This window comes from Anser brachyrhynchus, assembly GCF_964034855.1.
Source record: "Anser brachyrhynchus genome assembly, chromosome: 11".
NCBI lineage: Eukaryota > Metazoa > Chordata > Aves > Anseriformes > Anatidae > Anser > Anser brachyrhynchus.
The window spans coordinates 14,758,106-14,782,876 of record NC_137706.1 but is presented as its reverse complement, the minus strand read 5'-3'; the positions used below and the strand labels follow the sequence as shown (position 1 = coordinate 14,782,876).

The window sequence follows — 24,771 nt, the reverse complement described above, 5'->3', positions numbered from 1 at the left end:
AGCATCAGGGCTGGATTGCAAAGCAGATGATCTTGTTCTCTCATTCAAAATGCCCTCTTTGTTTCTTTTATTTATTAGGGCTACTGTTTTCTCCTGGCACCCGAACTGCTTTGGAGGTTTTGCTAGTCTCCACTGACCACCAATTTCCAATACTGGAGGTAGGTGAATTTCAAAGATGAAAGTCATTACTTTGTAAGCTTATTGTGAGATGTCTCTGGCTAAAAGCCTGGGAAACTATTTTCTTATGATCCTAGTATTCAGTGACAGTGGACTGTTTTATGCTGCCACAGCTTCCTCCATGTGCTTGTCTTTAACTGATACAGCTTAGCGGGGGGGGGGGGGGGGATACAAAACAAACAACAACAACAACAAAAAAATACTGCTGATCTACATTGCTGCTGCTGGCAAAGGCTAGTGCCCTGCATGGGGCCCCCCAAGAGGGACAAGAATCTATCTTGAGGTTGAGCCTGATTTAATTCTTCTTACAAAGCACCCTGGCAGCTGTCTACATCTGACAGATTGTTAATAAGACTTTCCCTCAATGCAAAAGGGAAAGTAATTTACATTGGCTTCACACCTCTGGCAAGCAGGAAAGATCCTGCCCCACCTTAGCATGAATGGGGAGCAGGCAGGAGAACAAGAGCAGGCAGCACAGGGGGAATGGAGGAAGGCTTGCTCTGTGCTCGAGCAAGCACAAAGAAAATGCCATTTGGAAAATTCTGATGGGTGAGAGAGCTGGGCAGAGAACCAGTGTGCTGTCCATGGCAGTGCTTTGGAGCAGCTTTCCAGCCACATCCTGAAGGATCACTCTTGCAAGGAGCAGCAGCGCTGCCTGATTTCATTTTGCTCCATTTAGCCCAATGCTTCTGCTGACACACTGCTCACTCTGCCTTGCTACAAGCACAGGTGTACCAGCACAAGATGCCCTATGATTTTTTTTTATCATTTGGTTCATAATAAGCTGATAGTCACTACGGAAGGACTGTGACACTTATTGCATGGTCAAGGCCTCTCCAAGAGGTGCAAGAATGCAATTACCTAGCCTACAACTGTCCTGCTACCTGAGCAGGCACAGCCATCCCCAAGAGGTCTGGGAAGCCAAAACTTCATCTGCATTATATTCCACCTTAAACCTGCTGTCACACTCGTTCTGACTTTAGCTGAGCACTCAGCAGCTCTCTGCTGGTGTCCTGGCCTCCAAGAGGAATGACGGAGAGGCACTTGACCACCTCTCCATGCTTCATGCATTGGTCCTGCTGCCCCTGTGCCTTAATGCACTGCCGAGGGAGGTAACAGCCCCGGGGTGTGCACTGGAATCCTCAGGTGAAAGCTTGCTAGGATGGTGCCATGGCCTAAAGGGAAATGAGAAGTGGCAGGATTTGCTCATCAAAGCCCACTAGCCCCTGCCCTTTCTGTCAAAAATGAGATGTGGATTGTTGGGGAGGGAAGAACTGGAATTATGTCAAAACAAACAAAGTGGGTGGTGAAAGCATTTTGTTTGCTTGTTCCCTGACCACTGGGATCATGCAGAGGATTTGTTCTGCTAAAAGGCAAAACAAAGGGTTTTTTCTCCTGGAGTGCCCTCTATTTCAGAGAGGTTTTTGGAGTGACTGGAGAGGAAGGACACCTGATTGCTGAATGTGCTCAGCTGTGGCAGTGCAGGCTGGGAGACACCTGAGAACCTTTCAGTGCCCTGGCCAACATTTGTGGAGGGGGAAAGAGGGTATTCATAAATTGTTTTGTGTTTTTGTTTGTTTGTTTTGTGGTGCATATTGATGCTGAAAGATGCTGGACATCAGACCGGAAGAGGACCTTGTGCTGCAAGGACACAATGACCACAAGGTAGTCTTGGTTTTTGACTCCTTATTTAATGTGTCCTTAAAAGAAATCCATGTCAGAGATTGTGTTAGTGTGTGAGAGTTTCAGGTAGTATCATGCAGTGGTTTGGCAGAAATTGGAGGTCCTACCTGAAAGTTGTGGCTGATTTAGGGTGTTGGTGGGGGTGAGGAACCTGCCATGGCATAGGGAAAGTGTCATGTGGTGGATGGGAAGGGTTTTGCTGCTGCAGATAATGTTTGAAGGGCACATCTTGTGGAAGGTCATTAGAAGATGCCATCGTAGAAGATTGCTCAGGAGGAAGATACATGAGTTCTTCCAGGAAAAGTTGTTTCTAAAAATCAGGACTATGAGAACTTAACCCAAATGTTAATTAGAAGAGTCACTTATTTTGGTGTGAAATTGAATCCACGTCCTAGTTGAGCTGTGCTGAAGAGCAGTGTGCTTCTTCAATGGGTGCGTTCTACCTCTGTTCTCTGGAGGTCTTAAACACTACCTGTCATAGTGGCAGGTAAATATGGGACCTTGCTAAAAAGGCTGAGCATTTACAACAGCCTTTACAAATGAGGGACCTTGCCTGAAAGCAAGAGAGATGAAATTAAGACAAGTGCAAAGCACTCCTTTTAGATAGGCAAAACACAACACAAAATGGAGAATATGTGATGAGGCAGCAATACGGCAGGAGGGGACCTTGGGGTTGCACTGGTTCACAAGTAGAATACGAATCAACCCCGCAATGCTGCTGCAAAACAACTCATTGTATCCAGCACCGTATTAACAAGAGTGTTCTTTGCCAGATATGAGAGGCAATTATTACAATCTGCTCAGGGATGGCAGAGCTTCATCCAAGTGTGGGTGTCTGGAACTGATGTGAAACTTTGTCTACACCCATTAAAATTTTTGGAGGGATAGTCCAGCAGGGGGAGAAAACAAGTGAATGATAAGAGGTTGGGCAAACAAGTCTTATAAACGATGATTAAAGACACTGCATTTGTTTATTTTAGGAGAGAAGAGATGGAAATGGGATGCAGAAAGTTGTCTTACACATAAATAGTACTTATAAAAAGGCTGTTAATGAGGTGTTTTCCGTAGTCAGTGGCGTACAAAAAAGAAATTGCTTGAATTTATAGTGAGGATGATTTAAGATGTTTATTAGGAAAGCCCTTCTAATTCCTAAAGGGGTAAAAGCACTAAAGCAGGCTGTGTAGGGAAGCTGTGGCAATCTCTTTCTCAGTGGAGTTTAGGAGTGGGTTAGACAAACAACTGTTAGGACAAATACTTTTTTAAGTATACTTGATCCTGCCTCTGATGATCCCATGAAATGCCTTTCTGCCATACATTTCTATGATTAAGCACAACATAAAAACACAGCCTCTTCCTTGAGGAGTTAAAAATCCATCTATAATTAGATAAAGTCTCTATCTTTTAATGATAAAACTAGGTTAAACGTGTCTTATGTGACAGTTCAGTTAATGTATCATTGTGGAACAAACATCAGGAGGGAAGGGAACTCTTTAAACTAAAGAATGGCACTGGTGTAACAACATGAGTATAAAACTGGCCAGGCATAAATTAGGCAGGAAATTGAAAGAAAGTTTCAGACTGTCAGAACAGCGATGTTCTAAAACAGCCTTTCATAACGGGAATGCTGGGGGCAAAAATCAGAACGTGTTTTTTAGAATAGAGCTTGCTAAATTAATTCCAAGGATTATACAGATCTACTGCCTGTCATATTGGAGTCCGGGACTAGGAGATCCCTTTTGTTGCTGTATTTTAGGAGCTGAGGGGAACAGAAGTATTTTTATGCCTGTGGGGCTGGTTTTTTGCTGTGTATTGACACAAGCGTACTTCTTTCATCCCTGTGCTTTTTTCATGTGCGAGGCAGTTAATGATATTCCTTTTAAGAGATGAAGGTCACAGCTCAGTTTAAAATTGCATAATTGCGCTGCGATGAAGGAGGGAATTCCAACTTTTCCATCCTTCTTGAAGGGGACTGCAAATCCTCAGGTGCTGCAAATCTTCTTGACTTTTCCAAGGCTGCAAACACTTCATACTGATTGCAGGGAGTGTCATTTGGGGTTAATACAAGCAGCTGGGAGAACTGCCTCAGGGAAGAGCTGAGCCACTGTAGTGTGCTAAGCTGGAGCTGGATGCTCATGTCCCAGATGGTCACCACTTGGCAGCTCCGGGGGGGACAAGGTGAGGTGTCAGAGTGGGGCAAGAAACTGCTGCAGTGCAATGCTTTGTGCCAAATATAGCGAATAGGACAGTGCAGGCTCAGTGCCAGGAGAGGAACTGAGCTTCTTTGCTGACGAATGAAACAAAGATGTGATTGGAAGTGCCATGCTTTGGAGGCATGAACAATTTCCCTATAATCAATCATCCAAACCAAATTGTTTTCATTTTGTTGCATTATTTAGCAGCCTTTTGATGGCAGACAATATGAGCTGGATTTTGATTTTCACCTGTTCCTCATGTTGATGTGATTTGTAGGCTTTGGCAGTGGGACGCTGGGGTGAAGGAAAGCTGAACTAGATTTCTGTGTTTAAAAAAAAAACTTGGCAAAGATTATGTCTATGGTTATCAGCTAATCATTCAGACATAGACATTGTTTGTCTGCTCTCATTAGGCTTGTAAAGTATCTGGCTATGCAAAGCTGACAGTGAAACACCTACAGAAGAGGATGTCAGAAGCAAGAGGGAGGGAATGAGGAGGTGATAAGGTAGAGCTGAGTTTGATGAGAGCCCCTGGCTCCTCCAGTAATAGCAAGGAAGGTGAGACATTAAACTTCTCAGCTCTCTTGGGTGTTGCTGGTTACGTGAAGCTACTGACATGGCTAGAGACCACGCAGAAATGGATAAATAGAGTAGGAGGGCTGATTCCTATATCCTGGGCTGACCCTTATTGAACAATTCCTTTTCTTTTCCTAGGTGTAAGGGCATCTCTCAGATTTCCAGGGATCCATTTGACTTTGCCTTGGGCAATATGTTTGAGAAGGGGGAGAAAGGGGAAGTTTGTGGGAAGAGCGTGCTAAAGTAAATCCAGTGACTAGTTTGTTTCCTAACACGGATTCTGTAGTTCAGACATTTTCCAGCATTTGATGGTACTGGGTCAGGCTGAGAGAACTGCTTGGTGCAAATCTAATAGAGGAGAAAATTGTGGGGAGATATCGTAAGAATAATGCCTACTCTGGAGCATGTGCTTTTCATCCCTTCTGAGTCTGATGACTCTGGCCTCATTTCAAGTCGTGACCTGTTTACACCGTGCTATAATTCAGCTAGAGCCTGGTTTATAGAAGGGCACCCTACACACGCTGAATAACATCCTGTGTCTCTAGCTGAGACAAGAAAGTCTTTTTCCTCAGGCAGGCAATTCGCTGAGCAGGACAATCTCGTGCAGTAAATTCAGAACTGCTCTAAAGCTGTTCAGTAACAGGGTATGCCTCAGCAGGCTGCATCCCACTTCATGGCCAAGATGCAAATATCACTGCATGCATATCAGGCCAGGTGTGTGTGACCTGTGCTGCAGCAAATGGCCTGAGACATCTCTATAGTGATCCTGTCCAGCTGTACAATGCTCCCCAGGGGACTCTTGGATTGGGACCTCCTGGTCCCACAGCAGGGAGCTGGTAGAAAATCTCCGCTGCTGGAAAATCTCCACTCAGCATGTCCCAGGACTCTCCAGTTTTGTTGTCCATCAGGGCAGGATGCAAGACTTCTCTTCTAAAGAGAGCTTTAGGACAGACAGAATTGGAGCCCAACATCAGGATCCATTTAGCTTTGGCTCAAAAGCTTGAATATTTGTCTAAGTATCACTGGTGTATTTCAGTTTTCATTTAGCTGGCTTTCCAACAGTTAACAGTGGTGTGGCATGTGTGGGAGAGGTGATGGTGGGGTCCTTCTCGCTGTCAAATCTGAACAACGACCAGGCTGGGAGCCTGTGCAGTTAACACTGGGAATCACAAAGGCATCAGGACCTCCTAGCCAAGTACCTGTAAACAAGAAGGGCATGTTGACTGCATCACTGGCACAGCAGATTAGCTCTAAGCACACACTTACCTCTCTGTGCTTTAGCCTCTTGTACAAAAAGTGGGGATAATGCTACTTTTCCTCCTGCCTTTGTCCCTGCTGCCTGTTTGGCTGGTTGCTCACAAAACGAGGAGTATTTCTTATTTAGGATTTCTATGGTTCTTTGTACAACGCACCCCTGATCACAGCAGGGGGCTTTCAAGTGCTGCTGTGTTAGAGTGAGCACAGAGATGTCTGAACCTGGCGGATGCAGCTGCCTGCGTAGCGCTAACGAAGATTATAGAGGAGGCATGTGCTTGTCAGGCTGTAACAGTTGAAATTCACTGTAGGAAATTCTGCTTGTAACAAAGCTCTATTTACAGACATCCCAACAGTAAGAACCATTATTTTTCCATTGCTAATTGGTTCTCCTTGATAGAGCAAATGCTTACAGGAGGTTGAATGGATGCAATGATCTTTATCTTCTTGCTTTCCCCAAGGTGTGCTGTACTTAGCCCACAAGGGTATATCTTCCCTTCTTCTTCATGTCTTTATTTTCCTTTTAAAGTGCCATTTAAATGTTGAGCAGTGCACAGCCTCAAAGCACTGCATATTTATGGACAATTCAAATGAAGTGTTTTTCTTCATTATTCTGAGGTGGTGAATTGCCCTCTCCTTTTATAGTGACTATCGAGATATAATGAAAATTTAGTCAGGGCTCTTGATGGCCACTTTGTGCAATACCAAAGGCCTTTATCTCTTCTTTCACTTCCTTCATCCTCTTTCTCCTGATCTTTAGAAAATAATAAAGCCACCTCTTGATCGTGGTGGTTGACGTTTCTAAGTTCTTTTAATTAAGCATGTTTTCCCTCCATTCTTCTCAACCTCATCTTATCACTCCTCTCTGAGGTTAGATTTGATGGAAGCAGAAACTGCTTCAGACTTCAGGATTTATTCAGGTGAGACCAGCAGAAGCTACTGGCTCTTCAGAAAACTTGTTTGCTTGGTGAGGGGTTAGAGGGTGGGACAAAGATCAAAAGCCCTTTAATTCAACTAAGTAGAATAAAAGTCAGTCTTCCACAGGCAAGCAAGGGATGAAGCTAGCTTAAACACTTAAATAACGTTTGGAATAATGTTTGTCCATCATTTGAAGCTCTGAGCCTAGCTCTATTTGAAAAGTGCACTAAATATTTCCCTTGAGCACCATCCTTTTCCCTGAACTGTCCTCAGTGTGTCACTGCTTAATGGCTCCAGCCAGGAATCTGTCTCCCTGACCTCAAAGCCTGCCCCAGTGGTGAGGGTAAGTTTGGGGAAACACTCTGTAGCAGTCGTGAAAGGGACTTTTCATTTGTCTCTGAGCTATTGGTAAAGGCTGGATTTTGGGTGGAGGTAACAAACAGAAATAGCTTTTTGCTTGGCTGGGCTGGTGAAAGAAGCCATGCTGTTGGTGCTTTTACTATCAAACTGTGTAAAATCATGCAGTCAGTAGGTTTTTAGTGTCTTTGGGATGTGGAGAGGTTTAACCTTTTCTTTGGCTCCAGTTTCACTGCTGTCCTGTTGCCTTCCTTGGTTCACAGTTTACCTTCCCTTACTTTCTTCTTGCTGGAGAGGCCTGGGAAGTACCTGCTGGGGGGAGGAATGTTTTTGTTTGCTGTTCTTTTGCTTTTTTTTTTTGCTGTGCCTTGTTAGCACCAGTAGCGTGTACCAGCTGCTTCATGAGGGTCATTAATCTCTAGAACAAAACCTCCCATGCTGCAGCAACTGTTGAACCTGAAGAGGAAAAGTGGTAGCAAAATACTCCATGCTGTCTTTCTGCTGTCATATTATCCTGTGTTTGATGGCTCTTTGCTCGCAGAAGTAGAGCAGTACTTAAACACTGAGCTCAAGTCAACCCAATGGCCTCAACCATCACTTGAATAGGAGGGACAGAGAGGTAAGAAGTGACTCAGCATGTGCTATACGCTTATCTGTGTGTTTGCATGTGCTCAGGGAGGCTTGTTGGGTATGTAGGCAGACTAACCAATTACCAACTTTGCTTATTCCCATCTCTACTCCTTTTCCAGTGACCAACCCTTAGTAACCACGAGAATCAACTCACAGGCGTAGGTCCTTGAGATTCATCTCCCTTAGATGAAGGGGCAAAAAATTCCACCAGCTATGGGTGGTAGCTGTTAAAAGCTGCCTTGCTGAGGTTTCAGCAGCTAGAGAAACTCATCCTGAGATGCTCTGTGAAGAAATTTCATGTTACAATGGCCACCACAGTCTGAGCAGCTTTACCCCTGATGTCAGCCCGTGAATACATGGCAGTGATGGAAGGCTTAGTCATAGCAGCGGGTCTCCAGGAAACCTCATGTGGGAGAATGTTGCCTTGAGGCAGCAGACAGCATTATCAAAAGGGACGTATGCAAAAAATGGGAGTTTAATTGCTGTATTTCCCCTTTATCTTAGTGTAATTAACAAGCTGGTGTCTCTGCAGCTTTAGTTGAAGGGAACTCTTAGAAGTATGTTATGGATGTGTTAAGGAACAGGGGAGCTGTGTTACTGGGATAGTGTTTATGAAGTCCTAGTGGCTTCTTACACAAAATCAGCAGACATCTCAAACTCTTGAAGAACGATCCTTTCCTTATAAAACACAACAGTGAAATCCGAGTCCTCAACATGTAGCGTGGCTTAGCTGACCATCCACTTGCAGAGAGAAACAGGCACTAACACTTCAGATGAGAGGTGGACTGACATTTGCTGCATGGCTGAGGCCGGCAACTACCTGTGAACGGTGACTCATGATCCGGTCAGACGCACATCCACACAAGTAATGCCAGCAGCCTGGTCCCAGCGGGACGTGCACCGAGTGGGATGAGTCAACCCTGCTGTCTGCAGCGCTGCATTCAGCTGCCCAGGAGGAGACACCTGCCGGTACCAAAAGGTGAGGGCTTGAGCTAAAATTTCCATTATGATTCAACTTAGTGTCATGTAAAAGCCTACCAGGTCTGACAACTTGTCTTGCATCTGGTGATCACAGAAGTCTGCTTGGTTTGTTCCTGAAGTGGCATTTTACTGGAAAAACTGGGTTCTACCTCTTCCCTGTTCATACGTCCTTGGTTTGCAGCCAAGATGACGTGTGTAGTCGCGGCAATGAGAAAAGAGCTCTGGAGTGTGAAAGCAAGCTTGGCTGAGCTTGGGTGCGAGTTGAGTTTAAGTGGGACTTATCTAAGGAGAAGGGACTGGCAATGGTTTCGAAGGCAGTACACTCCAGGCCTTTCACATTTCCAGGCCTTATCAGGGATCTGGCTGTTTTATCTATAATGGCTTTTCATAAGGGATGCAGAAAGCTCCAGTGTGTTACTCGTGCATCGAGTATGCAGAAATCATCCTGGTTTGTAGAATGATAGGTGGAATTGCAAAACTGAACTTAATGACTGAGTGACAGTCATCTCCACTACGTGCTCTCAATATGATATTATGAAGGATCATTTTTCTCCTGCCTGCGAGCCTGAAAGAAACCCAGGGGAGAGGATCTCTTGGGTTTATTTGCTTTGTTTTTAATTGATTTTCAAGATTAAAGCCTGAGTGAAAGTATCAGCTTGAAAGCCCTGGATACAGAGAGCTGCTGTTTTTGTCAGAGGATGTGCACAGGAAGCATATTGTCAGCCCGTCTGGGTCCTGACCTAATGCTGTTGGGATGGTGTTGGTTAGTCCAAGTGATGTTATTCTGGGTGCTGTGACACTTTCACAAGCCCAACAGGCTACAGAAGCTAAGTGCTTTAGCTAAATAGTACTGAAAACCAGGAAAGCTCTGGTATAGGGAAGAGAGGGGGATCTTTATTTCTGGCCTGATGATCTGTTCCAGGGTGTATGGCAACTTTCTCCAGGTCTGAGAGAAGCCAACAGCCTGCTTCATTCAGGTCTATGCTTTTTGTCCGAAGAAGGTGAGGGCAGAGTTGCAGATTGGGCTCTGTAAATGGCCAGCAGAAATTCCTCACCTGTATGAATGGGTAGTTCCTTGTGAGGCCAGTGATTCGTGTTCTCTGGTCTTTCTGGGCTCAATACAAGATCCCATTCAGCATCCCCTGTGTGGCCGCACAGGGCATTAAAACCGCAGAGGTCTCTTCACTGAGCTGCTGACGGGTCAAGCATTCAGTCGGATGGTTGTGTTGTTAATCTGAGATGGCAGGGGGCATACAGACACAATTCGTTCTTATGCATGACAGTTCCAGCCTGGGTAGCTGTCAGGGATTTTGATTAGGCTAAAGGGTGTGTGTGTGTGATACTCTATGTAATTTGTTTAGGAATCTGGAAAAAAACTCTGGGTTCTCCTGTATTTTTCTGAAGGCCCTCTGCATTTTCATAATTAGCAAAGGTGCATATGTGGATACAAATGGAAATCTTGTGCTTACAGAGCTATTGATTGCATGCTTGTAAGCATACATGATCACCAATACCCTAAATGCAGCCTAGTGAAATGTGGCCCTTGCCATACTGAATTCATTCTCAACTTCTCTCATGTATCACATTTCTCTTCTCTGCACATCTCTCAGCTGTGACACTGCTGCTGTTTTGGTGGATTGCTTCTTGTAATCTTTCTTTTTTCAAATGGTAAACTTGTTCCCGATGTAATTACTGTGATAAAGCTCTGTGGCATGACGGATCATCCTTAACAGCACTGTTGCTGTTGACTTCAGACAAGAGGATATTTTATTTCAATCCTTTCCTTTGTGGAAGATGTGGTAAACAGTAAACAAGTTTGTTTTCCCCAGCACCATCTTCTTCTGCATTAAGTCTGCCTGGCAGAGAAGATGGTCCCCAGGTCCATCTTCCACAGCGCTGAGGTTCCTGTGGGACTTCTGTGCAGCCTGGAATAATGCTGATATAGTACTGCAAGGTGGGCAGCATCTTCTGCAGGAGGTGAATTTGGTCACCAGGACACGTGGCCACCATGCTGATGGCAGCTGCTGATTGTCCCTCCTGTCGGTGCTCCCACTGAGGGTCAGTGTCTGCGTGCTGGGCTCTGCAGTGAAACCTCCACCCTGCCCTGAAAAACAGGGCAAAGGAGGTAATATTGATTTATTTTTTTTTCCCTCTTTTAAACAGAGGAAAACAAATTTTAATCAAAACAAACTTGCTGATCAGAATGCAGAAGAAGAGCCTTATATGTACTCGTTGCCTGAATCCTGTTTGTCAGACTGTATGATCCAATGAATTTCTGAGTAAAGGGGGAAAATGATTTGGGGGCTGGTCTGGCAGCTTTTCTCTTCTTACAATACTCAGTGACCTATCTTGTCTTTTGCTATTAAAAAAATAAATAAAATCTACTCACTCTCTGAAACTCATTTTTACTATTTGCTTTCACAGTCTCAGTTGACAACCAAAAGATGTAGCAATTGCAGCTTTCCAGGTTCCTTTGTACCGCATGCTCTATGCTGTGGTGCCTCAGAACAATTTACAATAAATACAGGGATCCATGGGAAAGGGGGATAAAAACAGATGAGTTGTCAGCATGATATAGAAGCGGGGAATTTGCTGGGTTTCTGGAGGAACCTCGCTGCAATGTATTGCTGGAGCAGAGGGGGAAGATGGGATGAGAAAACAGCAAAATGTGACAACTCCGTGGCATGTAAGGGATTTACCTGCTTGGAGGAAGCATCTGAAGGACACTAGGCTGTTAGAAGGATGCTGGGGGAATTAGTGAGGCCAGCAGGGATTATGCTGCTTTGCATCTGCACTGTGTGGTGTGAGAGGTTCAGATGCATGTGTGCAAGTCATGGGACTGAAGTTCATTTTGGGGGCAGAACGGATGAGCTGGAGTCAGTGTTGCCACCGGTTTTGAACGTGGTGATACGAATCGTGTCTGGGAACAGAAGCCGTGTTGTTTAAAGAGAAGTCAGCTCCAGGGAGTGAAATTTCCCCAGGACCAAAGTGCAGCCAGGAGAAGGGTTCGTTGGTGCCTTTCCCTGTGACTGCTGTGGATGTTTCGGAGCTGCGGTTAGGAGCCTGGGCTGCTGCGGAGCCCAGGGAGCCTCCGGAGGCCAATTTCCATCACCTTGGTCCTTTGTGAGCCTAAGGGCTGACCTTGATAGTTGCTTTGAATCCAGATGGAGTAAGGAGAGCTGGACTCAGGGGAGCCCTCTGGTTGTATTTCTCTGGTGACACGGCTCTTCAAGCTCAAGGACAGTAGCTGAACATAATGTCCAAAGCCCAAACCAGTCTACAAATCCCAGTGCTGCGAACGGGGAACTTCAGAAGGGCTGCTTCCCTCATCTTATCTCTCACAGACAGTTACTGTGTTCTTGATGTAATTATAGTGATAAAACAACGTGACATAACTGCTGGCTTCTATCATGGTATCACTGCTGTTGACTTAAACGACAAGGTAATAATTTTATAAGAGACCTTTTATTTTTCTTTCCCTGGCAGCCACTAAGCATAGGAGCCGATATCTCCGATAAAGCACATTATGCACATTCCATGAGTCCTAAAACTTTTTATCGATTTTATTTATGCGCTTCTCATCCAGGTGAAATTCTCATTTGTTCCTACAACATCTAGGCAGTGGCTCTCCCCAGCTAGCACGGGGACCGGTGTTTGCACAGCGGGACCGGAGCTGCAGCAGCAGCCAGTCACGCTTGATGCTTGGGAGAGGAGAGAGAAAAATACCCGTTTCTGCACAATTCCCTCACTTTTTAGATGCTGGTGCATTGCAGACATGCTGATCCCCCCACTCAGCTGGAGGAGGTGTCCTTGGGCTGGCTCCCGTGAGAAAGCCTGACTAAAAATGAGCAGCATGAAGAGGATTAGAGAGTGGACTCGGGCACCTCCGTTTTTTAATATATGAAAGCCCTGACAGCGTATACCTATTGCTTTAAATTAGCTGGGAAGTTGCAGCCCAGAGGCAGACTGTGCGAGGAAACTTTCAAGCCAATGGGAATCTAATCATGTGTATTTACGTCCCCACACTCCCTTGTCTCAGCTGTACGTGTATTGATGTAGCTTTCACAGGAGCACGGAGCCTTGCTGATCTATGCTGCTGTCTCGCTGTCAGCCAAGCCTCGCTGTGCGGCACAGGCCGCTGGGTAGGGAGGGACATGTGGTGCTTCTGGTCCATCTTACAGCCCTCCAAAATGACTACAAATACTTAGCAGTGCAATGCACAGATCTTCACAACGCCTCAGAGAACCTGGAGAAGGGGCTGTTCTCCATAAACGTTTCCAGGTGACGTAAAGGGGCTGCACACATGGGGTCAGAGTAGCTGGTAGGACTGCTGGTGTGGCTGATATTTCCTTAACCAGCCAGCCTGGGTCTGAAGAATCCCCACGGGGCATCCCTGTGGCTGGGCTGCACGGGTTCCCTGCCCATTTTTCCTGGTTGCACCATCCTAGGTGTGTAATGCAGCAAGCAGGTGTGGCTGCTGAAAGCTGGAGCTGGGGACAGCCTTCAGAAGCTGTGCTTCACTGTGTGCAAAATCGGTTGTGCAAAACAGTAAAAATACTTTTTATTTACCTGTACGGAGTTGTCAGGGAGGGTGATGAACTCAGACAATCTAGTTATAGGTAGACTTAGTGCTCGTTTGCAAGATTTTGGATATTCAATTTTTTTTATTCTGACTTCCTTACTTTTTTGTTCGTTACAAGACATGAGAATATCTGGAAGAACTGATGTTTGCATTCGGTGGCAATCAAATAGAGGAAGGAATCACCCGAGAATATTAATGGGCAGCGAACCTTACAGGGTTTATAGTTTGAGCTTGTCAAAATGGCTCTGTGAGGAGTTTTGACAGTCTGCAGTTTTTGAACGTGAAGAATTTTTCATTGCTTTAAACCAACCCCAAGTCTTCCATGTGAGGAACATGGGTTTTATTTTGAAGGTTCAGAATTTTATAGGGTTTGCCTCTCCACCCAAGTGGTAAAAGAGGAGGGAAAAACCTCAAACTTGCATAATGTAAAATCATTTTTCTGTCTTTGGTTTCTCTTGGAAAACAATACCAACAAGTTTCTGGGGGGTTAGACAGCTCTCTGGAGAGGCAGAATAGGATTTGAAAAATTTTTACCAGCTTTAATAGCTGTGGTTGGAAGCAAGCCCACGGAAGGTGAGGCCGTCGTAATGTCTTTCCCATCACACAGAAGAGTACAAAAAATGCCAAAGCAAACTTCCAGCAATTTCATTCCTTTTGCACTGGGAAAACATCCTTCCCCATGTTTTATCATCACCATTAGGGGAAAAAAGGGAGGTCTCTGCCCAACGTAGGGGTGCTGGTAGCTGTGCCCTGCTCTGCACTGGGGGCTTTCCTCACCAGCAGCATGCGGGGGACCCGCGCTGCTCTCTGCCTGTTCGTGCTGCTCTTCCCTGATGCTGTCCCCGGGGGCAGTCCCTAATGACAGCCTGAGAAGTCGAAACAGGCACCAGGGGTAAGAGAAGGATGTAACTGCTGTTTTAATGCCTCTTTTGTAGTCTTTTCCATCTGTATTGAAGGTGTCTGTTTAATACCAAGCGATGACTGCCCTGACTGTCACTCTCTGGGAGATATTGTGTTTAGATGCCCTCCTGGGCTTTTCAGACAATCAGGCGGTGGCATATGGCTGCGATAAACAAATGCCTCTAAAAATTCTCCGCGTTGCTATTGAAGCACTGGTCCTGCCGGACGTGTGACCCATCACACCGCGGAGCGGGGAGAGCTTTTCACCCAGCGCTGTCATTCTCCCAGCCGGCAGCTTTTGTGTGGCTCAGAGCTGTGGTAGAGCCCCAGACAAAGGAGAAAAGGATGTTTTAATAATAACCCTTTCTGCTGCTGATGGGAGCTGCCAGAAATCACCCTGGGGCTCCGGGCTGGAAAGGGACTAGGTTTGCCCTGGCTCTTGGTCTCACAGCAAGTGCTGCTCGGTGGAAGTGATGCTTGGCTGGGGATGGAAGAAGGTGGGCAATGAAGAAAAGGGACGGATCTGGGCTTGGGATTAATTAATATTGGTCATACGGGTGAGACGGTACTGGACTTCTTCACCAGTTATCCAAATGGGCCAGCAAAGAAGTGAGATCAGGCCTTTCTTTGTGCTGAGCTTAACCCTGGTCGCTGCTGAGGAGGAGATGGGATCGCTCCCCACATGGGGATGCCTGGCTGGTTGGATAGAGGGTAGGTGGACAGAAACTTGTTGTCTGGGGACTTGTCTGTCATGCAAAGGAAGCATGTGAGGTGGGGGCCAGCTGGGGAAAATGTGGGTTTAGATGCTGGGCCACACCAAGAGCACGTGGGAACACTCCTGCTTCTGCCTGGTTTCCTTCATTCAGCACCTCACCTGTTTCCTTCTTCCGTCTCTACTGTCTCCTGCTTTCCTGCTTCTCACGTTAGTTATCACTGCATTTCTGCAGCCTCTTCCTCCTCTCCCCTCCCACCACCAAGATCTGTCCAAGAAAGGCCTGGAGCCCTGCAGGGATTTTTGTGCTCTTCTCATCTTTGCTACAGCCTCAGCTTGCCCGGGAGGTGGGCTGCGAAAGGACAGGACTCAGCAGTGCTTTCTTCTCCTGCCAGTGATGAATTTCCTCTTGCTCGATTTCCTCTTTCTAAGGCACACATGAGCCTCAGGGCCAAGCTTTCCACTGGTGTGTATGTGATAATTTTTGGAGTAAGCATTGGCCATATGAGAGTGTTTAATGGATTGTCGCAGTACTGAAAAGGGAACCCGTTCCTTCTAGTCTTCCCCTTCTAAAGTCAATCTGGTCACACAGTCCTGCTGCTGAGGGCTATGTGTGGCTCGGGGCGGGGAGTGAAGGGGTCCTAGCCTGTGTATTTGTTGCATTATATATTGCAGGCACACCTATGGGGCCATGCAGCCTCCCTACCTCTAGGTCAGGGCAATGACATCCCAGGAAAACCGCTGCTTGGAAGTCACTGAGGTACTTAGCACTTAGGTCTTGCTCTCTTATTTATTTTCCAGATGAGTTGGTTCTGTAGCATGAGAATAAAAATATTAAAAGGGTTGAGGCACAGTGTCTAGGATTTTTTTTACAGAAATATATGATCAGGTTTTGCCTTATTTAAATTCTTATTTCATTTTTAATAAAAATGAAATTCCAAATGACTTTACTTTCAACGTGAATGTTTATTTCCTAACACCTATTTGGGGGCAGAGGGTGAAAATTTTGACCTTTGGAGCTTATGTGCCTTTTAAATTTTTTTCCCCAACTTCTTTCTTGGACACTGTTCTTTGAAGAAAATCTCAGATTTTTCAGTGCCTTCATTTTCCTGTAGATCCCATCCTTTTTTTTTCTCTTGATGGTGCCAATGGAGAAAGAGAAGGGATTGCCTATTTTAAAAAAGTAAAATTAGTTCTGATTTCAAAATAACATTTTGTCAGTGTGGAAATGAAAAAGAAAAGTTGCTTCCTTCTTTTGAGGTAGCTTTAATATTCTTTGGACAAGGGAGGAGGGAGAAGGGAGCGATGGAGTCAGTCCCCTGTTTCAGCTAGTCCAAAGTAATCTCTCATTCTTATAAATATTTCAGCAGTTTTCAGTCACTCTGAAAGCATTATGTTTTGGCCAGGTAGTTCAGATTTATAAGGGATGTAACATAAATTAATTTGCAACCACAGTCATCTCTATTATGTCACCTACTCAATCACAGGCACAGGAGAGCTACTGACCCAGGGCTCCAGCAACTTCTTTCCAGGGCAAGTAACAAGTCATCTCTAAATCTTTCAAACTCCTTTCCTTTTCCTGTTGGTTTGGGGAATAACCTCATCTGTGCTGTGAGATCTCATTACGGTTCCAGGTAAGTGAAGTCTATGCAGCCAAGAGAGATTCAGTGCTTGTTCCGGTGCTTTTCATCAATTCTTCTTTTAAATAAATAAGAAAAAGAAATCAGCCTCTGTGTAGATCAAGTTGTAGGTAGGTAGGTAGCTGGTGGAGGAGCTCAGCCCCTCGTCCTTGGCTGAGGTGGTGTTGTCTGGGAGCTGGGCAGAGGGTCCTTGGGAGATGATCCGGTTGATGAGTATATGTTCTTGGAAGACTGGCACGTGTCCTGCCTGAGAACGCAAAGCAAGGAGCAGTACTGTGAGCTGACCCAGCTCGCAATACTTGCTGCAGACATAATGCTTGATTTACCATTTGGGTTTGTCTAGTTTTGTCTTCCAGCTGCTGCTGGTTCTTGCTGTTCCTTCCTGTGTAAGCAGAAACCTGTCTGATATTTGAGATCTCTGCTACTGGAAGTTGTTAAATTGCTGTCCCCGAGGACTATCTGTTTTTGATAAAGTGACTTGTACTTCTCTTGGTCCCTCACAGCAAGGTATTTTCTCCGCTTCCTATGGTGGTTTTTGTAATTCTCTCCAGCATTATCTCCGAGTACTACTTAGGACCCTTTGAAAAACGTATTTGTGAAAGCTGTTATCAGCATACTAGCATCGGTCTCACTAGTGCAGTCTGAAGTTGCAAGACAACTTCTCCATCCCTTTGCCTTTGACTAAAGACTGACTGACTATGTGATAGACGCCACTGACTATACCCTTCTCTGGGAGATCAGTTACTTCTTTATCAGAAAATAACTCTTTTTGGAGTGCTTTGCTTTCTTTGTTCTATCTCATTGCACAGAGACTCCCTCACGCTTCCTGCAGCCGTCCTCCCACAGCTGGTAGGTAGATCTGTCCTGATTTGTTTGTTCTTTGGTGCATACCTTTGTGTGTGCCTCTGTTAAAGTGTTTGGTTTGCACAGGCCCAGAGTACCAGGAGGTCTGCAAAGCTCTGTTGGACCTCCCGTTGATTTGCTGTCTGCTGCTCCGCCAGCCTTCGTGTTGCTTAGTCGCAGGAATTTTATTCTGCCTTCCTGAGCAGCACTGGAAACACTGACTGGTATCAGGTAATACCTGTCCCCCTGGAGCCCTACAAAAAACAGCCTTTTTGGATGTTAATTCCCCACGCTTCCATCTGTCTAGTTTTGATTTCAGCTCTTTGACTTCTTCCCTCTTTTCTCAGTCTCAGATTGACGACTACTTTACAGCGGTTGTGGAAGAAGCAGGAGATGGTGTGAGAAGGTCTGGGGAATGAAAGGGGTGAATGGGGAAAATGTTGATTTTGCAGGTACTAGGCACGGTATCTGTGTGTACACGTACACATATTACAATGCAGAGCATAAAAGCATAAAGTCTCCTTTAGCACAGCCCGTAATCCTATTAGAAGGATTACTCTGTTGTCCTAGGCTATCTGATCGTGGTAAGAACTCATTTAGGTCAGCTGTTTAGGAAATTTACACACACAAGAAAAAAAAATTAAATAAGCCTCTTGCTGTATTTCAGAGGGATCGACGAGCTCCTTTCAGACATTCTCTGTGCTACTGATTACATCCTTGCTCTTGTAGTTTCTCTGCATCCCTCTTAAGCCCTTATGTAAATGACTTGCTTTCAGCTTTTTACTTCTGACGGCAGATGTTGGATAGGCGGTGTGGTAGCTAGACCCCAGGTATTTCCAGACCTTGAAAGGATTAGAATTTTAAATGCTAAAGTACTTTGGTTTTTGCTCTCCCTCTGTGTGCTTGTGCACATTATAACTTTGAGAGTAAGGGTATGGGTAGGCCTGATTTGTGGGCAGAACTTAATGAAAGCTAAATCTGGTCTGGCAGGGCCCCAATCAGTTTAATCCCTGGTCTGCTGATTATCAGCAATGTTATAATTTAATTTGAAGCCTCTGTATTTCGAAGGTCAGTGAAGCACTCCCATGCTTTCATTTGTGGAGAGAGGAAGCACGGTGGCAGTTGGTTCAAGTGCCTGCCTTCCTCGGCACTCCAGCAGAGCCAGGTATTAAACAGAGGAATACTTAAAGCAGTTGACCAAACAAAGCAGCTGGACACAGAAATGTAATTACACAGCCAGGTAGGAAGCCCTTCACGTTAGGAAAAGCGTGGTGGGAACCTTCACCTCCCAGTCTGGAATAAAGCCACATCTGTCCCAGGCTTCACATTGTATTTCACAGCCCCCATCCAAATCTTTACTGCAGAGAAGGGAGGGAGATGTGTATAAAAAAAAAAAAAATCTCACCTTTTGCTGCCAAAACACACTCCGCTCACAAGGGACTCCATTCTGGTTGTTGGCTAAGTCTGCGTTGAGCGGTTGAGCTGTTTCTTTCCATTCAGTCAAGCTCTTTCTTTCCATCCAGAGGGATGTGCTGTCAGTGCACGCATACAGGTGTGAATCCCTGCTTGCAAGGGATGTGGGACATAAAGTTCTCCAGCAATCAGAGGATTCTGCCTGCAGCCCAGCAGGGCTTTGAGGATATCCACGCTGCTGTATCTGTGCAGGAGCTCCAGATGTCTGGCAGACCAGTGTGGATTGTGTCTATCCAAGCTGCTGCACATACTGTAATCCCAACATTTCTGCAGGAAGCAGCTAGATCAACTGTGCAACATGTGTTTGTGAGGTTGGGCCCTTCCAGAAAGCACCAGACATGGTGTGAATGTGCTACTGTGGATCAAACAGATGCTCTGGTGCGTACAGGCTGCTGCAGCAGCTCCTCTCCTCCACAGGCACTTTGCCCTTCTGCAAGAGAGCCTGGACTTTGCCCAAAGTCTACTCTTCTCCTGTGATAGGATCTGAGCATCAGCCAGGTTGAGATCCTGTTGTTCTCTCATACTGGCCTGGGATGTTGAGATAGAAGAGTGCTTGGTGAGGTGATGGGAAGCGAAAGGCTTCCATGAGCACAGAAATTAAGGTGCAGCAGTAGGCTTTCTTCATCAGGAGATGTCAGATTATAGTGGCAGGTATTCCTCATTTGTATTGATGAGCAGGGCCCTTCCAGAGAGCCCTCAGGCAATGTTGGTATGTGGGATGTGAAGGGGAAGGAGTGGGCTCCTACAACCCACCATCAATATTTTTTGCCAGTTGTTAAGACTCGTGGATTCTTGGATATCTGGGAGATCCTTACACCATCCTTGGTCTTGCTTTGTCCTCCAAGTTAGGACAGCAATTTTCTTTCACCCTTTCCTTCACCTCTTCACTTAGGTCTCCTTTGCTGGATTCTGGCTCAATGATCCTTGTTAATTCATGCTCTGCCAACATTTCTTTTAGCTAACCAGACTCTGTGCTTTAAGAGAGGATGTTTTTACTGCCAGATACCTGCTCCCTCCTCTGCGTTTCCAGTGGAGTGCTGGTGACATCCAGTGTTTAGTTTGGCTTATCACTGGCATGCGTGTGTGTCCTATGCTGATATCCCCAGGGGATGGTATAGATCTAAAGACTTGTTTTCCCCCTCAGCTAGTCTGTGTTTGAATGAGGAATCATGCACCATGTTGGAGGTGTTTGTGACATATGTAATTCCACAAGAAGAAAAAGGAACCTCTGGGGCCAGAACTCCTAGGAAAAGCTGTCTGTAAAAGGAGAGGCAACTGTGTGCAAAGAGAAATGAGAACTGAGAAGCAAATCACAGCTTCCATTGGAGATAATGAGAATCTCAGATAGTAACACGTGTAACTTACTGAGGCCAGAGCGGTCCCGTCTCTCCGTTCCCCAGAGGGAGGCTTAGTGCTTTGTAATACTCACAGGGTCACCGCTTTCTTCCCCTTTCTGAAAGCAGCACTGGCCCTGCAGGAAAAGGGCTGGAAAAAGGTGCAGAAGAAATGCCAAGGGCCAGCGGCCCAGGCGGCTCTCCGCTTGCTGCTTTGTGGCTGCCTGGGGCTCACACAGAGGGACTCTATTTTCACAGCCTGACAGGGAAGGAGGACGGTCCCCAAAGCCCAGATGCTGAGTTCTCAGATGGGATTCGTGCTGGTGAGGACTTTGCTGAAGCACTGCTGGTGGGAGGTCTGGTACAAGCCTGACCCAAGTACTCCAGAGGGGTAGTATGGGCTAAAGCCAATATTTACCCTCATCCCCACTTTCCACCCCATTTAGCTAACTGGGGCAAACACAAGATTTCCTCCCATGGAGTTTCCTGAAGTCGTAGAGTCATTCCCTGAGAGAGTAAACAGAGGCCCTGGCTGCTTGGGTCATTAAACACAGGACAAAGCACAGGGGAGCGATCTGTCACTGGTGGGCTGGGAGAGAGCAAATGGACCTTTCCATCCCTAACTGCTGTGATTTTCTGCACTCCTCATTTCCTTTATGACATCCAGCCCTGAATGTAGTTGCTGTTCCTGCAGCTGTGTGCCCAACCTTGGGGGCAGAACATGCTGCTGCTTTTGTTCCCAGCATCCTCACTCCCATTTCACACATCTTAGGAGAAAATAGCCTTTTCTCAGCAGGGCTCGAGCATCCTGGCATGGTGTTGGGTGCAAGAGAAGCCTCTGAAATTCAGCTTTAGACTTCAGCAATTTACAGATACCTGAACTGTAAATGGCAGGCCTGGTTCTAAAGAAATGGAAGTCTGCTGCACATGGATTAACTCGGGATGGGTTGTGCCTCTCCTTGCTTTGAAGAAAACTTGAGATGAAGGCAAGTGATTTTACCCCCGAGGGTGTGAAGGGGCCCTGGACTGTGCTGCTAAAACCTGTTGGAGCAGGACCTATTCTGTAGCTTCACCTCCCAGGTCGCCCTGTTCTCCAGGACCCCTGCTGCTGCCAGAAGAGCAGAGGATGAATACGTTAGCTTGCCCAAGACCAGAGGCAGGTGACTCCCAGCAGGATGGTTTCCCCATCTTCTAGCTCTGATGATCTTAGTTTATGCTGTTTGTTTTCCTTAATTGAATATTTTATAAATTAACATGATCTCTGCATAGTGTTTATCTTTCTCTCTGTGAGCCTTTATGGCCAAGATAGCCTGGAGTAGACTAATTAAAACACTGAACCATGACTGTACCCCCAGCCAAAGAGCAAGAAGATCATATAATGTATGTGATGCTGATATAGATCTGGGAGCTGGCGAAGCAGAGCACCAGAAGATCTGTCTGCCCATCAGTCTTACTTAAGAAGCCTTTTCTATTCATTGCTGTTGAGGCCTGTCTCTTCTCCGCCTTAAGTGGATGCTAAGATTAGGAGCCTCTGGGTGAACATCATCCTCCCAGATACCGGTGCTGCCAATGACGCAGGCAGGTACTTCTGCAGATGTTAGTGGGAAGCGTGAGCAAAAGTGCACACCGTTACTGCCTGGAAGGACTCTTTTTCTCTGCACTTTACTGGTGAGCACTGCCTTGAGAAGCAGATCAGGTTGTCTTCATTGCCCCATAAATGACATGTTCATGCTTATCTCACTAGCCAGAGACAAGCCCGAACTGCAGCTTTTCCAACCCTAGGTGCCTTGAGAGCTGCAACCGCGGGAGCTGGAGGCGCAGGAGTTAAGTCTCCTACATTCAGCTCAGAGCCAGTCTTAAAGGGACTTTTCAGAAGGCTGCCTCCTTCCTTTACAGGCCTTTTTTTCACTATTGTTCTCTCAAGATAAAGAACTTGGCTCAGTAAAGAAGTAAGCCAAGCACTGTTTTATTGCTACCAGCTGAATAGTAAAAAGCCAAGCATAACCTGTTTGCTATTGTGCAGTGGTTAAAATCCAGCTCGGTTCTTTGCATTCCAAGACATTCTGCCTCATCCTTTTTCATAGATTCCCTTGCAAGCAGTAAAAATATCTTGCAAACGACTTACGCCCAGCCACAGAAGCCCCCACGTAAATATGCTGGTGCTCAATTACAGAGGGGAAGTGACTGCACAGCAGCAGCTATAGGAATCTTTGTTTAATTTAAATGGAGCAATCTCTTTCCACATCCATAAAGGCACTCTAAAGTTAACCTCAGACTGCGGGCTGGTTACCTGCACAAACAAAATCAGATCATAGCCATGTTGGTGTTAATGCCTTCGGTCTTAGCTGAACAAAAGCTTCCTCTGGGCATGGTCTTTTAAAATGTTTGTGGTTGCTCTCTGCACTCATATATACCTACAAGTATCTGGCCCCTTAGCTGTGTAACCAGAGGTAGGTTCCTGACTTGCTGGGTATCAAAGCTCACTCAGAGGATTAGTTCTTTCCCATCTGTGGTCATTTTAACCTCTGTAACCCATCTTACTGTGCCGAAACTTGTTGTTTTGGCAGCAAGTGCCTTCCTTTGTGGGATGGCAAAGTGTACTGTAGAATTACACTTGCACTGAGAACCTGTGCAAATGAGACCTGGAGGAGGCTGGAAGTAGAAGCTCTGCAGGGAAGCAAGGGGACAGCCCTGGGCCAGCTGCCTTGAGCCTTATTCCTGCAAGGCTGTAGGCTCATTACAAGAGGAGCAGACCAAAGGTGTGATGGATGAAAGGCACCCAGTGAATTAGGGTGGTGAGAGCTGTGGTGCGTAAATTCATTCTGTGCCCTCCACAATGTCCTTACAAGTCTCTTCTGAAAACCCTCACCATAGACTGATGGGTACAAATCCTCTGTCCCGCATTATCCTCTTCTCCTTTGGTTTGATTTCCAGTACAAATGTGGCTTCTGACTCTATTTTCCATTTACCAGGATTGACTATAAGTGAATCTTCTTGTAAGATCAGCTCCAGTCCACTTTCCTGCTTGTCCTTTCCCTCAACCATATTGCTGTTTGAGCTGAGCTTTTGTTACTTCTGACAGCCAAGGTTGTAGTCTCAGCAGAATGGCTTCTCTAACACTTGCAAACTCTCTGCCAAAATTAGCTATTCTCAGATTTAACCTCCAGTTCCAGACACAGATTTTCAGTATCCCTGGCCAAAGCTCTTGTTCCTGCTATAGCTCACCTCATCAGCACCAGAAGCAACCTATCTGGTCTTATTGCTTCAGTATGACCCCACTCTCTGCCTTTAAAACACAACAAACCAGAAACCTCCCCAGATACCACCAGTGCTGCCACCCATTCTACTGGTAAGGAAACAAGATCATCAGGCTGGTTTCTCTCTCTCTCTTTTTTTTCCTTTTTTTTTTTTTGACTGTCATTCTTCTAGAGACTCCGAGGGCCATTGGGAAGGGGCTTGTAGGGCTGGATCCCTCCTGTGCTTGGAGCAGAGGTGTTCAGGATGTCTCCACAAGATGTATGGAAGTGACAACTGCTGAAGCCTTCAGAGCTTATTCCACCCCAAGGTTTGGGCCGTAAGAGTTAAAGACGTTGGTAAGATCCCAGGCTTTTTGGTGCTTACCAGTTCCTTATGCAGATAGGGAAAGTTTGGGCGATCTTGCTGTGGCACTGTCATTAGCATGCTTTTGTTTCAAATTAATTAAAAGCAAAGATGAGATTCCCAAACTCATTTAACTTCTTAATCTTTGTTCTCCAGGGACTGACAGTGCAAAAAAACAGCTGGGGACCCAACGTGTCCTTTAGAAAGGGATGAAATGCAGTTAATCCTAGTTATATCAAAAGAAAAGTAAATTCCCATTTGGAAAGATTTTTTTCCCCCCCTGTGCATTTTCCCCTCTCTCTTTTCCCATACAAGAACTTTCTTGTCCAGGCAGGTTGGGAGATATTTGTAGTCCTGGTTGTTTAAATATTAATCTGTACTTTAAGATTTGTTTGTGTGTGTGAAAGAGAGAGACAAGTGCAGTGGAATCTTACAAATGTGCTTTCTACCCACTGGATAGAGCTGCTGCAGAGTGTGCAGTGATGTTAGGCAAAGCCAGGGATGTGATATGCTTTGACAGGACCAGTCTATTACGGGTTTCAGAAGTACTAACCTGCAGCAGGCCCACGTTATTAGTTGGATGCGTGGGGCCTGAGTTTACCTAAAATCCATTCATTACTGTTCCTAACCTGGAAAAAAAAAATCTTTTTTGAGCTGAAAGCCTTTGCAGAAGTGGTGTCTGTGTTGCGTAAGGGAGGGTGCTTCGTCTGTAAAGACAGAAAGCAGAGGGCAGGCTGAGAGGGTGGGCTCCCAGGGTGCTGGCTCTGAAGAAAGAGGCGTAGGCACATTTTATTCTGCAAGAGAAATGTGTGAGTTGAGCGGTATGTAAATCTAGATTAAAACTCTGCTTTTTCCCTCTCCAAATAGCCTTCCATGTAGCTGGTTATTATTTTGAAGCAATTTTGCTCTCTGATGATTC

The 24,771-nt window shown here is 45.8% G+C and overlaps 1 protein-coding gene across 6 annotated transcripts in view; it reads left to right on the top strand.

Annotated features, from left to right (window-relative positions):
- Positions 1-24,771, top strand: part of LOC308200775 (uncharacterized protein) — a 114,863-nt gene that overhangs the window by 73,416 nt on the left and 16,676 nt on the right. For 3 of the 6 annotated variants that reach the window (XR_013955795.1, XR_013955796.1, XM_080607088.1), the window contains 2 exons: positions 79-158; positions 1,786-1,842. Coding sequence is in view for 1 of the 6 variants with exons in the window: in XM_080607088.1 (XP_080463214.1) it covers positions 79-158; positions 1,786-1,842 (137 nt within the window). In the remaining 5 variants the exon portion in view is untranslated. The other 3 variants (XR_013955797.1, XR_013955798.1, XR_013955799.1) reach the window with 2 other exon arrangements.